Here is a 16,784-nt window from a genome sequence, read left to right as displayed (position 1 = left end):
TGGGCCTTCCTTTGTTAAAGATGGGGACAATACCACCCACTTCATGAAGTACACAATAGCCTGTCACAGGGCCTGGCCCACAGTCCTGGAGCTCAGTTAGTTAGTCCCTTTGCATTCTATCTCTGGCATTACTTTAAAAAGGGTGGGGGGCGCTTGGCTTACAAAAATGCTTCCTAACAGTAGAGAGCACTACAATGGCAAACTAGAAGTCTGACCCTTCCTCCCAGTGCCACTGCAGAAGGGATAGAAAGGTTTCTGTTATCCACAGCCCCTCCAGCTCACAGAAACTCAAGAGGAAATGACTTGCCTGAGATGCCCTGTGGCAGAACCAAGCCTCAAACCCGTCTCTCTTCACATCCAGCCCAACCATGTCAAAGATGGCCATCTTCTCCAGGAGCACTTTAAATAGCATCCTTCCTAAATTATGTAATTGTGTCACTATTCTATGGGAAAAAGAGAACAGAAGTCACATTTACCTGAGCCCACTTCTTGTTTCGACTTTGCATCTGAATTGTAGCAATGGAGGCAAACAGTTCTTCTGCAGGCAGGTCCTCGGGCAGCCTGGTCAGGAACTGGGCCATGTGAATGAAGTCCATCTTGGTCAAGATGTCCTCAAACAGCTTGAGGACACCCAGGGCCGTGCGGAACAGGAACTCTTCCCCATCTCGACAGAATACATCCCAGATACGACAGGCCAAGTCAAGGGGCAAAGATTTACTATACAAGGTAAAGATCCTGGGGGAAAAGTTGGAATTTTTCAGATTTCGGATGGTACAAAGAAAGAACTCTGAATTCTCAATTCCAGTCTGACTGCCGAAAAACACTCCACGAGCTAGTCACTTTCATACATTATGTGGGGGGCGGAGCGGGGGGGAGAGACTAGGTCTGCATTCATTCTGAAGGCTAATTTAAAAACTTTATAGAACACAGCATTATCAGCTTCCACACAGAATCTCAAACACTGTACAACTTCTGAATTACTGATACTGATTACTCCTCCTTGCAACAAATATTTATTGAGCAACTACTATGTGCTTATTACTCTGTGGTAGGTGCTGGATACAACGGTTAAGACAGAATACCTGCCTTTACAGAGCTTAGAGTCTGGTGGGGATCGAAATGGTAAACTGAAATTCACACTGCAGCATACACACATACACACTACTTCTGAAGAGGACTGTACACTTTTCTCCCAGTAGGGGTCAGCAAAGGAACAATGGAAATTTTTCCCAATAAATCTGACTGTGGATTACAAAAATCTGATCTTACACTTCAACAATGCAAATCATCAATTGGAAAAGTGTGATACAGGTATGTATTCCCTTAAGAATTATAATGACAATCCAAACTACCTAATAAATACAATCCTGAGTGGTTGACTGCTCACCAGGCGTAAGCAGGAGTGTAGGTCGAGACACAGGCCAGACTGGCTCTTGGTGAATCACCCCCTCCCCCTACCTCAGCTGTGAGACCCAGCACAGGTGCCATCCACAAGGGTGTCTCCTCGCCCCTAGAGCCAGCCAGAGGCTCCTTCCTGCCCTGGTGCTTACCACACACACTGTGCTTGCTTGTGTCTTCCTCAGGGAGACTGCCCAGTTCATCCCGATCCTCAGCATCCAGTACAGGTCTGACTATCTTCACTGAGTAAGTGGGTTGACAAGTTCCCAATGCGCCTTAGGATTCCGTATATGTTAGTGGTTCTCAATACTTTTTCATCAGTATTTGTACTTGTTATAGTGGTGATTCCAACTGGGTGGGGGACATTCTGTCCCTCCTGGAAAACCACTCTTCCACAGACCTCAGTATTTCCCATGCCAACTCTAGAGATAACTGGGGCCAGAAAGCACCTGAACTCTGGGTGCTGGACTTAGACTGAGGGGATGGCTTGGTCAGGGGGCAATGCCATTAAACCTTCCACACCATGACTCTTAATTTTCCTGCAACAGATTCCACCAGAAACATTACACCACACTGGAGAGTCTCACACATTCAGGGGCGTGGGCTTTCTGTATGCACTGAACTCCAAGATGCAGTTTAAACGGAACTCTCCCCGGACAGGGCACTCTTCCCTAGAAGCAGGCTTTCCTCCAGGACCCAGAGGAACAGAGGACACGTGTTCAACACAGCCTGTACCTGCTAGTTAGACAAGTAACCCTCAGCTTTGTCAGTACCTTAAACTCAGAGAGATTCAAGGAAGGCAACACCATTTAGATTTCACTTGACTCATGATGGAAGAGGGAGACAGAGGCCACAGAAAACCCTTCCGTCATAAAAACAATGGAATCCAAGGGCCTGCTGTGCACCACTCACTACCCTAGGCACCCAGACACACCACACCCAGCACTGAACCACCCTGGGAGACAGCTCTTATCTCATTTTACCTGAGGGACTGAGCATCAGGATCAAACAGCCCCAGATCCTACCACCAGTGAGTGACAAAGCCAGATTGGAGCCTGACTCCAAAGTGCCTGTTCCAATGTCACTGCTATAAGGCAACATACCACCATGGCCTTGGTAGGAAATTCTGTTTTAAAAAGTCACAACAGGCGTTCAGCCCGAGCTTCTTACTATTTCAAAAACCATTTCATCAGTCTAAAAAACATGATTAAAGAAGGACCAAAGACATTTTTTGTTTCTATCCTCAATCTAGAGAATATTCTCAATTGTATCCAGTGAACACACTTATCAACATAATAAAAAAAAAAGAACTGAACTAATCCACACCGCTGCCTCTTGTGTACCAGCTCTTACATGAAAATCAAGCTCTTACTTCCTCTTAAAAGCAGTCTCAAGAAAAAAAACTGATGGGAAAAATAGAGTAGCTACAGGCAAAGAAGTGGCAGAGTAACAATAGAAGAGATTTCTTCCACATAAAATTGTTTCTTCCCCCCAAAACTCATACTAAGTAACTTCATCTTTTTATCTTTTCTCATTTAGCATAATATTCTTGAGTTCAGATTTGTGTGTGGGTCTCTATAAACTGCTTTAGACAGGTACTGAATGTTACAAATTGAAACCGTCATCTGAATGATCCGGAACACCCCACGACACCCACATGCTGAGCCTCACCACAAGCCCTGGCGCCACCTCTCCTGAGATATGCGGCTGAGGTCTGAGCCCTTCTGACTCCAGGCAAGTCAGTCCACTCATCATGAATGTTGTCTGAAACCTACTTGTCACTGTCCTCTGGTGACGAGGACACGAGTATCCAGCACAGCACAGCATGCCGTGCCCTCAGGGCAGAGGAGACGAGTAAAACACAGTGCATGTCAGATGATGACTAAAATAAAAGCAGGGGTAGAAAACAGGGACTGCCCAGAGGCGTGTGCACGTGTGGATGTGCGTGCACACACACTTAGGGTGATCGAGGAAGAACGCCTCACTGAAAAGTGACATTCCTGTGAGCCCCCAAAGAGGCGGTAGTGGGCCAGGACAGTGTGTTGGGAATGCACAGCAGAGGAAAGAGCGAGTCCAGCAGCTCCGAGGCAGGAGCAAGCGGCATGTTCACGGAGCAGCAAGGCAGCTGCCCGGGCACAAAGCAGCAAAGGCAGAGTGAATGGAGGTGCTGAGAGAGATGAAGGGCCCCGAACCAGCAGCGCCCTCCAGGCCATCACCAGGTCTCTAGTTTTTGCTCTGAAAGAGGAAACAGAGGGGCTAATCAAGCAGTGTTGAGAAGAACCTGTAGGGGAACAGAGACTGAAGCAGGGGGACCAGCTAGGGGCGACTACTAAGAATCCTGGCGGAGTTGGAGCACAGCAGTAGCAGTGGAAGTGGCCAGAAGTAGACAGACTGGACAGATTCCAAGTGGACTGATCTCACGGGAAATGTGAGAGCGGAGTCCAGGGCATGGGTCTGTGGCCACACAATGGCTAGGACAGAGCTGTCATTTAAGGAGGAGGGGTCTGGTTTGGACAGAAGGTCAAGGGTTGAGTTTTGAGACATGTTAAGTTCAAGAGTCAGACATCCAAGTGGATAAATGAATTGATTTGGAGTCCAAGGGAGGGCTCTGGGCTGGGGACATACATTTGGGAACAGCCTGTGTGTAGATGGTACCAAGTCAAGGAAGGACTGCAAAGATCAGAGAGTGCAGACTGTCAGATGCTGCTGGAAAATAAAACAAGACTGAGAACTGACTGCCTAGCAGGTATGTCATGTGGAGAAGCCTAACTGTGCCTTACTCTGCATCATTTACTGTTTTTTATGTACTGAGATGGAATTATTAAGGCTTTGAGTGTTGTTATATCTTAAAGAAAATGTACCTTTAAAAAAATTTTTTTAAACTTTCACTTGGTGAACGCCCCCTCACCCAAGTCTCAGCTAGCTGACCATTTCCTGGAAGGCTCCTTCCTGGCCCTGGGGCTGGCCCGGGTCTCCTGTTAAATGTCCACACCACCTCCTGCACACTCTTTCACAACAGCCATCAACGCCAGCCGCAAGTGTCTCTGACAGAGCACATGCTAGCACAAAGTGGGTCTTCCACTATACTCAAGTCACAGAAGGACACCCCTGGCTACCTCCCCTCTGCCTCACATGCCCTTCACATCTCCTGAGCCCAGCAGGCTCCGGCAGCCTTTCTGCAACCAGCTCCCAGCCCCTCCGCTCATGGCCTCACCCAGAGCTACTGCTAAGCTGCTTCTGTTCCCTGATCTAGACTATGAGTACCGAAAGGACAGAGCCCTCTGTCCCCAGCAGTCTCTGAACGATGAGGGCATTTTCCTCCCACCCTGTCCTCCAAGTGGGAGCTGGTCAGAGGAGCTCCCACTGTCCCTGTGCTCCTCCTCCTCCCCTCTGCTTTCCCTTGAAATGCTTTCAAATGCTTGCTGTATTTTAAACCACGTTTAGAGTCAAAAGCCAGCCGTGAATACGACACTAAGACAATCCTCTCAGAAAAGAGAGCAGGCTCCCTTCAACAGGTGAATAGCCACTCAGCTCCAGCCCACAGGTCCAGGAAGGGAACCAGGCGCTGTCCTGGTCCCACAGGAGCCCTGCCATGGAATCAGAAGTGTCGAGAACAAGAGGGCTGCTGTCCACACACAGCCCTCCCTACCTTGAGGCCTTCAGGTCCACCTTCCCCTTCCTGTCTGCGGGCTCCATCCTGCTCCCAGCCTGGTAACTACACGTAGAAACAGGGACAGGCAGCAATGTTCCTTGACCTTCCCAGAACCTCCTCAGTGCCCTTCCCACAGAGGGAGAATTAGAGAGTTTTTCTCTCCCAAGAAATGGTTGTGTTTCCCCTCTGGGCCACTGCGTATTATGGCCTAGTACACCAAAAATGGTAATTTCAGGTACAAATTCAACTGATAGAAAATAATGTATTGCTATGTTGCTAAATGAATGAATGGGTTATCAGCTGGTAAAAGACACCCAACACAAGCTGTAGTATCTATTTCTCCCATAAAGCGTGTGAGAGGAAAGGGACAGTCTTATTCCTGTCAAGCCTTCACAACTTCCAGAAAACATTCTCATCTAGCAACGTCTATCTACTCTAACTGCTTATCTGAGTTTGCTGGAAAGCAGGGGAACACCATGGGGAAGGGAGGAGGGGAGCTAAGGGGCATGCCCTAAGCCAATTACGGAGGAGGCAAAGGCTCGTTCTCAGGACCAGCCATGAAGAAGGAACATGGCGTCCCCATAACAGGACTGATACCTCCCCTGGTCAATGAGAGAGGCCTTAAGGCTGCAAAGAGCAGCAGAAAGCACTTGCTTTATTTACCTTTACCTGAATCATCCAACTTAATCCTTACTATAACCCAAGAGGAGGTATAATCACTATCTCCATTTTACAGATGAGGAAACTACAAAGAGAGGGTGCGTAAATGCAAATTTTAGCTTAAAGTCAAAAGGTAGAAGTCACCTAGCAGTCTGACCAATTGAGAAGCCACAACCAGAGACCTGAACCTTTGAGGCCTGATACCACCAATTTCCAGCTTTGCCCCAATTTCCCAACCTGATTCATTCCTACAAATGAGCCTTTGTCCCCATAGCTGGCTTAGGAAGTGGTCCTTAGCCTCTACCTCCAACCATGGTGCTACCTGTGTTCCTAAAAACTCAAACAGAATAGACAATGCTAGATAAGAATGGGGTTACTATTTAGCCTCATTATATTTTGTGAGGCTTAAATAAAACGTTAAACCCCCAACATAGAATTCCATTCACTAAAAATTGGAGGTAGTTATTTAAGGTTCAGTCAAACTTAGTTATCAAGCCCAGAAACCACCCAACCTTGATCCTGAAAGCAATCAGATACCTATATCCACCTCTGTCCCCTCAGAGTGTCTTCTCATCTGAGCCCAGTGGCATTCTAGTCTTTTATGTCCCAGCACTGAGCAGGGGCCAGTAGACACCAGGACAATAATGTGAACCCTGCATTGGAACACAGGCTCCATCTTTTATCAGGCCAGAGCACGCTGCCAATGCACAGGTCGAGCGGCCTTTTGTGCGGGCAGGACCCCACATTGATGAAGGCCTCAGCATATGCTCCACATGCTTCCAGGTGCTCGGGAGTTGGCAAGATAATCCCTGGCTCCTGAGGAGTTCTTGGGCAGACCTGTAACCCCGAGCTAAGAGTTATAAATGAACTGCATGCAAGATGCAATGGAAATGGAAATCTCCCAACAGTCATTTCACCTTAAACCTTTCCTTTAAGGTAGAAATTCAATGCAATGACAGGATCTCCAAGTATCATTAAATGTCATTTCAAGAAATTCTAATCACGATATGTAACATATTGCTTCATTCTTTTACTGATTCAAGATTATTTATTACAAAACCCACTCACGCCTCCAAATAATTCTGCCATTGGACAGCAAGGGAAAATATTTTGAGCAGTTGAATGACCTGTCAGTCCTCCCACAAAATGTGGATTCTTGACAGTCGGAACACTCAAAAGTCTGTAGGAAGAAGGTAGTTGATGAGCACTTGTTCTGATCCTGTCTGCATCAGAAAGAGTGGCCAATCACAACTAAACAAGATCCCATGCCAGGAAGGCAGTATGGGCAAGTAAAGTGAATCCTCAATTGTGAATCTGTGAGCCACTGGGCAGACAACACACAGTGTACACGGAGAGGAGTGGCAAGCATCGACGGGCCTCAGCTGGAATCTGTGTATTTTTTTTTTTTTTTTTTTGGTCTTTTTTCATGTCCGGCAACGGATCGCAACCCTCAGTGTCGCGCCCGTACCGGACCGGGACCAGCAACGGGATCGCAACCCTCGGTGCTGCGCCCGCCCCTCGCTCAGCCAGTGAGCGGGAACCGGTCTGTATGTGGGATCCGACCCCTGGGCGGGAGCGCCCCCGTGCTCCCAAGCGGGGAATCTGTGTATTTTTTTTTTTTTTTTTGGTCTTTTTTCATGTCCGGCAACGGATCGCAACCCTCAGTGTCGCGCCCGTACCGGACCGGGACCAGCAACGGGATCGCAACCCTCGGTGCTGCGCCCGCCCCTCGCTCAGCCAGTGAGCGGGAACCGGTCTGTATGTGGGATCCGAACCCTGGGCGGGAGCGCCACCGTGCTCCCAAGCGGGGAATCTGTGTATTTTTAACCAGAAAGGCAACCCTCAGGAACATTCCTTAACCTAGGAACCAAGGCCAAGCACAGGGTCAGACACCAGGGATTTGGCTGCAGGAGCAGCAGGAAAGAGAAGACACCCTCAGTGTGGCTGTTCTGAAATGAAGGGAAGCAGGCCCTGGTGGGCACACAGCAGGGCAGGAAAGGAGACTTTCCTCACCGAACTGCAGCCATATTATTTGAGCACCTGCACAGCTCAGCCAGGACACTCAGCTGGCCATGCCACACGTGGAACAGGAGAAAGACTGTCTGCTCAGGCGGTTAGCTACTGGCGCCCTGGAATCCATCGCAGTTCACACACCACACACACAGCACAGGGCCACAGCACATGCGGGGAGGAGGCAGGGCCAGCAGTTAGGGGTGTGCATGTGGCTGTGTGACTTCCTGTGCACTTAAAATAGGTATACCTGCTTCTGGACACTGTGAGGACGGAAGAAAGCAGTGATCGTTTCTCACACAGTGCTTCTACGGTAGGCCCAAGTTTGCTGTTTCCCTCTGCTTCCTCCCCGCTGCCCACCCTGTTCCTGATCTGAGCTTTTACCTAACTGTTGGCATCCAACAAGGAGTCTGAATCATCACTGACCACCTATAAGCATCGACTGAGAGAAGAAATAATGAATACATGGTTTTCCAGTGTTTAGTTCAACTTAAATATTTACTAATATTTACTATGAGCCTAGGCCTGCGCTGGAACCGCAGCTCTAGACTACGTCCTACTTGGTCTTATTCTAGAAAGCAGTTAACATTTCGTCAAGGGCCGGCCTGGTGGCACACTGCTACAGTGCGCTGCATGGGAGCGCGGCGGCGCTCCCGCTGAGGGTTCGGATCCCACATACAGACCGGCGCTCACTGGCTGAGCGAGGTGCGGGCGCAACACCGAGGGTTGCGATCCCGTTGCCGGTCCCGGTCCGGTACGGGCGCGACACTGAGGGTTGCGATCCGTTGCCAGTCACGAAAAAAGACAAAAAGGAAAAAAAAATTTTTTTCATCAAGAATAGGCCAACATCAGCAGAGGCCTCATCAAAGCACAGCGGGCAACCTTCCCAGGGCCTCCTGTACCAACCACGTCACAGCAGACAGGTCTCAGCAGCGAAAATCCTTGGAGCTTCCTTTTCATTTAGACACCTTGTATTCTGGCTTGCTTTTCTTTATAAACAAGTCTGCCCCATGTTTTAACTCCTGGGGGCCTCAACAAGTTGATGTGATCTTTGGAGCCTGAGCTATGAAAGTCTACAGGGAAGTAAACGAGGGCAGATTATCACCAGCATTTTTTGGAATAAATAGAACAGAAAATTTCAGAATGCTTCACACAGTCAAGGTTAGGTACTGTTTCTTCAAACCCTTGTTCCTGGCATATTCATGCAACGTATCACAACCCCACACTGGGTCACAACATAAAACCTATTTCCTTTTGCAAGTCCAGGTGAAAAGGTCTGAAAGACACTATTGACTTTTAGCCTATAATCCTAAGAATTTAACTTGGAAGCTTTAAAATAAATAAGGTAGAAGCTGAAGGCTCAGGCCCTGTCCAGATCCTCCCCTCTCCTAACACTCTCCACTGGTGTCACAGGCTCCAGGGCCTGGGATCTAAGGGTTCATAGTCAGATGAACAGTATGGGGCAGTCTATGCAGTGGGTGAATATTCACAGGTGTGAAGAAACCATCATTTTTTGAAGAAAGGTGCCCTTTACAGTGGGCCCTAAACATTTGCACCTAGCACAGCCAGACAGGGCAGCCCAGCACTCCTGCCAATGGCCAACCCACAGTCTGGTGTTTACTGCTCCACAGTGACATCAGCTCCTATGGCTTCAGCTGTAAGCTTCAACCTCCAAGCCCTCATTGTTCATGGCAAAAAGTCAGTGCAGCCAGAACAGTCACGGGGCTCAGGAATAGAAGCAACAAGTGCCAAGAATCCCAAAGGTTCATTCCCAAGGATCCAGGCAAGTCTACTTTATCTAAGAGATTCAGCCTCCTTTTGAATGAAACATGGTTTTTTACCTTATTGAAACCCTTTTCTTACTTGAAAAAAGTGAACCAACCCCCCCCCCCCAAAAAAAAAAAACACCCAGCCAGGTATATGTTTGCAGTAGTTCTAGATTTACTATGAGTTAGCGTTGAAGCCTAAATGGACCTTTCTGGTAAAATAACATCTTCTTTCCTTCTGCAAGTAAGGGATGGTGCTGGGTGGTCACCCTACCACACCATGCAAGGTTAATCACCGTGGTCTCCAGAGAGGAAACCAGGGCTCAGGGAGTAGGGCCCTTGCCAAGGCCACAAGGCAATAACGGGAGAAGCTGGGGTTTGGGCCACACTCTTCCCACCACGTGTTCTGAGAGACTGCTCCTGGTGTCACGCAGTCTACCAGCCCTCTCACCTGACCCTCAAACACGTGCTCTCTGGGGTGACAGCCACACCCTGTTCTCAGTGAGCATACCCATCTCAGTACAAAGACTTGCCTGGTATACTGCTCCAGCACAGAAGTTTCTGGACTCTCTTATCTGTGTGTTCCAGGATGCCTCTAGTTAATTGTCCCACAGGCACCTCAAAATCATTGCATCCAGTCACATCCATTAACTCCCCTTGCCCAATTCGCTCCTCTGTCTCTGATCTCAAATGGTGGCACCAGCAAACCCCCTCACCAGCTGGACTCTCAAGAGGAGACCATGACTCTCTGGTACATCTACAAAACTTCCCCTGGGACCTGCGAGTCTCTCTGCTCCCTACTCTCCACCCACTTCTGCTTCTTCCCTAATTTGCCTCTCTGCTCCCAGGCTCTCCTGCCTCCCAAGTAACTTAAAACTCATTTCTGGATATACCCCACCCTCACCCCTCGTAAAAGCTTTCACCTGTGCCGTAAGGCCCTGCAATACTGCCCAAGCTCCTTAGGGTGGCATCTAAGAACCACCATGACCTGGCCTCCAAACATCCTCACCTGCCGTTCTCTGCCCTTTTCTTTAGGCCTTAACACCTAATTATCAGCACAAGTTTCCAACCTACAAAAAAAAAAGTCAATATATTTATACCTTTAGAATCTATAGACTAGCTGCTATAGCTCATGCTAATTCCAGCACACTACATCATGCTTCTCACCTTCATGCCTGGCTGGAATGCCTGTGTCACCTCTGTGTACTCTGAGCCCTAAGGCTGGGTCCAGGGCCTCTGGCTCCCTTCCTTCCTTCTAAAACAGCACTGTCTGCATGCTGGACAGTGTCTGTCGCCACATCTGTTCCGGAGACAGGACAGGCAAGCTCTGGGTCTTGTTCACCATCCACGTTTAGCACCTAGCAGAGAACCTGGCACAGACCTGCTGCTTAGGGGCATTTCATACAATTAATGTACAGATAGCACTTGGAAAACAAATAGGTCCAAGACACCACTCCTTCTCTTGAAGGAATTCAGAAGTAACGTTGGAGAATCACAGATAGTAATAAACACGAGCTCATGGTGCTAAGTCAATGATTAGCAGCATAGGAGCCTGGAAAACAAAGGGCACCTAAAGGGCACGGCAGCTGAGACAGCTGGAGAACAGGACATGGGGATTCAGCTGAGCCCTGGAAGGAGCTGGCAGTAAGGATGGTAGAAACAGGGGCAGGGAATGAAAAGATGCTCTGAAAACACATGGAAAATTCAGCCTTACCAATCAATTAGGTAGATGTCTGGAGTTAAGTTGTTTTTCTTGAAATGAGCAAATAATTTCGGCAAACTTTCTTCAAAGAATACCTCAAACGCAGCAAAATAAGTCAACATCTAGGGAGATAATGTGAAATACACTAATAAACTAATTATCAGCACAAGTTTCCAACCCACACACAAAAAAAGTCAATATATTCATACCTTTAGAATCTAACAATTATCTTATATAACTGCTAACAGGCAAATTATAAATAAGTACTCTCTCTGATCTTCAAAATCACATCACTAGCTATGTCTTATTATTTCCTCAATTTACAGAGAGAGAGAACTGAAACCCAGACCAGTTATGCAGCTTGCCAAATAAGGGTGCAGTGTTAGTATGTGGTGAAGCCAGGACTTGAATCCATGCCTGTCCTACTGCAAACGTTGAGCCTTTTTAGGCTCATTTTTTTCTAAGAACCAGGAATGAATTTACGTCTAAAATTATATAAAAAAGCAAGCATGTCTCACTCCCAACCCTAGCACTTCCAGAGAAAATATACTACTAACATGTCCTCAGGCCAGGGCAAAAAATGCAGAACTCTGAATGGAGTTCTAGGGAGAAAACACTAAAGGAAAATGAAGTAGTCACAGACCGTATTTTACTTGAACTTGCTTTTTCTTCTTACAGGTTTTGTAGAAAACAAAATGCACAAAGCAAAGGACCAGTGCTAACAGAGAAAGAACGCCAATCAGACTGGGAGCACCACACATCGGAGGTGGCCCAGTGCTGTCCGTCCCACCGCTTACTGGCTGGACGCATGGGATGGACCCCAACTCTGATTTTGCTTGTTCATCTTAATGACAGGGTTGTACTGTACACAGTGGCTCCCAACAGTGATTCTGCCTCCCAGGGGACATGTGGTGATGTCTAGACATAGTTTTGTTTGTCACAGCTGGAGGGGAGGTGCTACTGGCATTGTGTGTAAAGGGCAGGGATGCTGCTAAATTTCCTCCAAGGTCCAAGACAGCCCCCACAATAGTTATCTAGCCCAAATATGAACAGTGCTGCTGTTCAGAAACCCTGCTGTAAATGAAAGTCCCACTCGATACTACAATTCTACAATTTTGCCTTTAAAAGATAAGCTAAAATTCCTAAGTACAGCCTTTATTATACATTTCAAAAGAGAAAGCTGGGGACTTATCTTTAAAATTAGCAGAAATTTAGATGGGAATAATTTTAAAATAGATAAAAAGATAAAATTAAATTTATATCCAGGAATTATTTCCAAAAATTAATATCACAAACAATGTAAAGCCAGTATATATTAGTATTAATGAGTTATTTCAAGGGTAAGATTCTCTCCTACAGATTTTTTTAATTTCTGACTATTATTTTTCTTGGAAAGATAAGTTTTTACCTGATTATGAAAGTAATACCTGTAAATGCTCACTGTAGAAAACTTAGAAAAGAAAAATTGACAGAAAACAATTATCCAAAAATTATCCATCAACATCAACTGTGTGATATATTTCCCTTTATTGTTAAATATGGTAACCATTTACAGTGTATGACCTATTTTACACACTTTTGAAAAAATGAGCATTTTATCTTAAACACTTTCTCACAGTACAGTTCTTTGCAAACATTGCTATAACACTGGATATATTACCAGATTTTAATTTACCATTCTGCATTCCCCTCAGCCCCATTTTAGATTTTCTCATGTTCATATAAATAATTGTGTAATGACTATCTTTGTGTACAATGTTTTGTCCACATTTACAACTTTCTCAGAATTGAGAAGCAGAAACACTTCTCAATTTATGGCTGTTGATACTTAATAACAAATTGTCTTCCAGAAGGACTCTGCCTATTTATACTCCCCTAAGGGCCAACAGTTTGGCAGTACTTTCTGAATGCTTTTTTTTTATTTTAATGTACATAGTACCTGAGCAAGAAATACTCGGTAGTCCTTAAAATATTAAGGAATTATACTCCCTAGATGCTTTGGTCTTGAAGTACCAGTGATAATTATCAGCAAATCAAGACAATAATTTAAAAGCTGATGGTTTCATTAACTTGGTGACTTTTCTTCTAGGCTACAGAAAGAACAACAGCTTGGGAACTGGAATGGATTCAAATCACGGCTCCTCCACTTACCAGATGCCCGCCTTGACCAAGCTGCTCCCCTTCTGAGCCTCCTTTCCTCATCTGTACCTTGCAGAGGACTCATCTCCTGCAGTGTGGAGGGGCCTCCCCAGGGCAACTACTGCCAACACCTTCCATTAGTCGGTGTGGTAAAGACCCATCTACGGCAGCACACTAAACAAACTGCTGCCTTTTTTTATCATTAAGAAGCATGGTCTTAAACATGTCCCCTTTCTCCCATGTAGGAGCTCACTTCATGAAGCAGAGCCCCAACGTGACAATGAGCAGCAACAACGTTCAATTATGAGATGTCCTGCTTGGTAGACCCAAATGTGGATACTGCTGTTGAGCTCTTCCTTTGACACAAAGTGTGCAGGTCAGCACAGAAGCCACCCCTCTTCCCTCATTTAAAGAACACACTTTCAGAAATATTGTCTTTCAGAAAGACTGGATTAAATTCATACATACGGCTATTAATCCCATGTTTTTAAACTTAAGTTCAGTACAATGCCCAAAGAATCTTCCACCTCACAGTACTACTTATTCTAAACATCTCTTCGTGGAAGGAAAATGTATCCTTTTTTTCTGCTGAAAAAACAGGGTGATTAGGCAACTCCTGATGTGTAAAGACACAGTACCCAGGGAGAATACTCACAAGGCTGTGGTCCACTCGGAAAAACGCCATTTGACAGGGTTTATTCAAGAGATTAGAAAAAGCAATAAAGGCATCTGCAGTATCTAAGTTCAAGATCAACACTGCTGCTATAAAGGACATGCCCTGAACCTGGAGAAGGAGAGAAAGGTGCATTAAACTAAAGGTGGCCACCAAAGTCAGAGCAGATCTTTCATTTCATTAAGAGGAACCAAAACATCCTCATACTAGAAGGTCCACACAGCCACCCACCTACCACCATCCACCCAAAGATGAACTGCCAGCCCTTCGATTATGACCTGTCCCTACTCAGAACCGCCACTCCGCCACAGCAGCCATATAAGCTGCTCTCCCCAGCCCCCACCCCAAGTGGAAAACCATACACTGGCCCCCTTAGGCATTTTGCATTGAAATACTGCCCTCCAGTTCGTAGTGTCCCGGTGCTGCAGGCATGTATGTCTAACTGAATGTGTTTAATGTAAAACCATGCTCTATCACACACACGTTGCCAAGCTGCACAAATGTCAGCAGCACATTTTTTAAAATGGTTAAAGCTTTTTTGATTTGTTGGAAAAAAATCACATGCAAAAAATGAAAATTACACCCAATTAAAATGTGATTAATGCCACAGAGCAGCCACGTCAGCTTAATTTCTTTATGAGGAAACTGAGTCACCTTATTTACCATGAGACCTTTCATACTCCTCAACAAAAAAAAGAAGCTTTTGACTTGACATTTGCAGATAAGATGTGCTAAACAATATCTGACTTTCTTTTTAGATGATAACATTATAAAATACTAAAAAACTTCACTTACATATCCCACATCCGGTCTGTAACAAGTGTAAGCGCCCAAAACACTGTGCAACATGTCATGATATGGACCGCCCTAAAAGAATCAACATACCAAAAACAGTACATGCATAAGTGTTGTTAGTGCTCAGAATAACATTTGACACTACTGCTACTACCACCAGTCACACCTCCTATTTAAAGAGGAACTACTTGCCAAGCATTATGCTAGCAGCTCTCTATGCATTATGTAATTTAATAAATTAACTATCAGTTCACAGTTAACAAGTAAGTCTGCAGCTCAATCTATAAGCTGCTTTGAAAAAAGGTGCTTGGTCAGGTATGAGCACCACCCCAGAAAAACACCCTTAATTGGGCTCCTGCTGTATAATTGTGTCCCCTTCAAAGTTCGACAGGTGAGCCAAGTACCCAGAAGTTTTTCAAAGCAGGTGACTGCTCACTGCCACTCAGACTCTGACTCCCAGCTGTCCCCTTCATCCCACCTGTCCTTTCTTTTTTTTTAAAAAAAGATGACCGGCAAGGGGATCTTAACCCCTGACTTGGTGTTGTCAGCACCGTGCTCAGCCAGTGAGCGAACCGGCCATCCCTATATAGGGATCCGAACCCGTGGCCTTGGTATTATCAGCAACACACTCTCCCAGGTGAGCCACGGGCCTGCCCATCCCACCTGTCCTTTCTGCCTGCCTTCCCCCACCTACCATTCTCTTGGTTTCTTTTGTGTTTTCCTGTACAGCAAACTTAGGAAATATGCTGTAAGTCTTAAGTCCTAGAAGCTACTATTTTACTTCATTCTCTTAGCTCTCCCATCCCACCAAGATTTCCATTTGCTCCTGTAACTGCTTCCAAAAGTTTAAGTGTTGAAATTTTTTTCTGAGCACAGAAGAAAGCCCAGAGATGCCTCACACATTGATGTCAGTGTGTCAGAAGACACTATAAAAGTACTGGCACAGTCCAAATCAAACCCTTGCTATCATGTCTACCATGTGCCCAGAGTTAACACAAGGAATAAAAATTACACATGCTATGTAACTAGGAAGTCACTCCACAGGTGATCACAGGCGACTTAAAAAAGAATGCCATGGTCTAGACCCTCACGTTCTGACATGTAAAAAAAAAAAAGCTAAGTAAAAGAAGAGACACTTCTAAATCACAGAGAGACTAAAGAAGAAAAAATAGCAATGAGAGGGTAAAAAAGATGACATCCAGGGCTAAGAGGGTTGGTAACTTGAGGTAGCAGCAAATCCCAAACTAAGGACCAGGGTACTGTAAGAAAGTTTTATCTAGTCCAAGGCCAAATAAGGAAAAACTATAGTATTCTACTAAACTTTTCTTAAAGCTAAATGCTTTTAACTTAAAAGATGTTCTACCATTGTAATCATATCCTTCTCACTTTGGTGCTAAATGTCATTTCTTCAATGCAAAGATGGCGCTGGTAGATGGTAGATGGCAGTTCCTTATTTTAAACACCCTTAACTTGTTTTGGACATTTCAAGTTTCCCCACACTCTCCCTTCCCATTGTCCTTTGTTTTTTTAATATTAGCCATTTACGAGATCTAGAACTTTGGGACCCACAGACTAAGGGAGGCACATGTAAAGAAATCTAGAGAGAAAGAGAAAAGGCAAACTTTCTGCCTCTGTCCCCAACCCCACCCAAAAAAAGACCCCTAAAGCTCCCCTCTTCTGAGCACATCTTTCTGCACCCAGATAAACACCCAGTGATTCTCAAAGTCAGCATTTCTGCAGCTGACTTCCTAAGAAATGTTCCATAAGAAACATTCTGGGTTCCTAAGTATGGGAACAGTTGGTACCCAGCTTCTGTAGGGCTTTAGCATAGGGCACTCAGGACAGATCAGGCAATCCCTGAGCCTCTCACCACAGAAACCCTGAGAACACTACACACAGCCAACCCTTCAAGAACCATGTGGGAACCCTGCTCAGGTGCTGTCTGAGTTCTATCTGCTCTCCTTTTTTCAGGCCGGTCCTTCTAGAATT

The 16,784-nt window shown here is 45.8% G+C and overlaps 1 protein-coding gene across 4 annotated transcripts in view; it reads right to left on the bottom strand.

The window, feature by feature from the left end:
- TBC1D14 (TBC1 domain family, member 14) overlaps positions 1 to 16,784 on the bottom strand; it is a 104,219-nt gene that overhangs the window by 6,646 nt on the left and 80,789 nt on the right. For 2 of the 4 annotated variants that reach the window (XM_008573115.1, XM_008573116.1), the window contains 4 exons: positions 14,796 to 14,867; positions 13,983 to 14,111; positions 11,201 to 11,310; positions 477 to 735 (listed from right to left, as the gene is read on the bottom strand). In XM_008573115.1, the coding sequence (XP_008571337.1) occupies positions 477 to 735; positions 11,201 to 11,310; positions 13,983 to 14,111; positions 14,796 to 14,867 (570 nt within the window). The other 2 variants (XR_550510.1, XM_008573114.1) reach the window with 2 other exon arrangements.

The sequence above is a fragment of the Galeopterus variegatus genome, unplaced genomic scaffold (genome assembly GCF_000696425.1).
Source record: "Galeopterus variegatus unplaced genomic scaffold, G_variegatus-3.0.2 Scaffold878, whole genome shotgun sequence".
NCBI lineage: Eukaryota > Metazoa > Chordata > Mammalia > Dermoptera > Cynocephalidae > Galeopterus > Galeopterus variegatus.
This window is presented reverse-complemented; position numbering and strand designations above follow the sequence as displayed.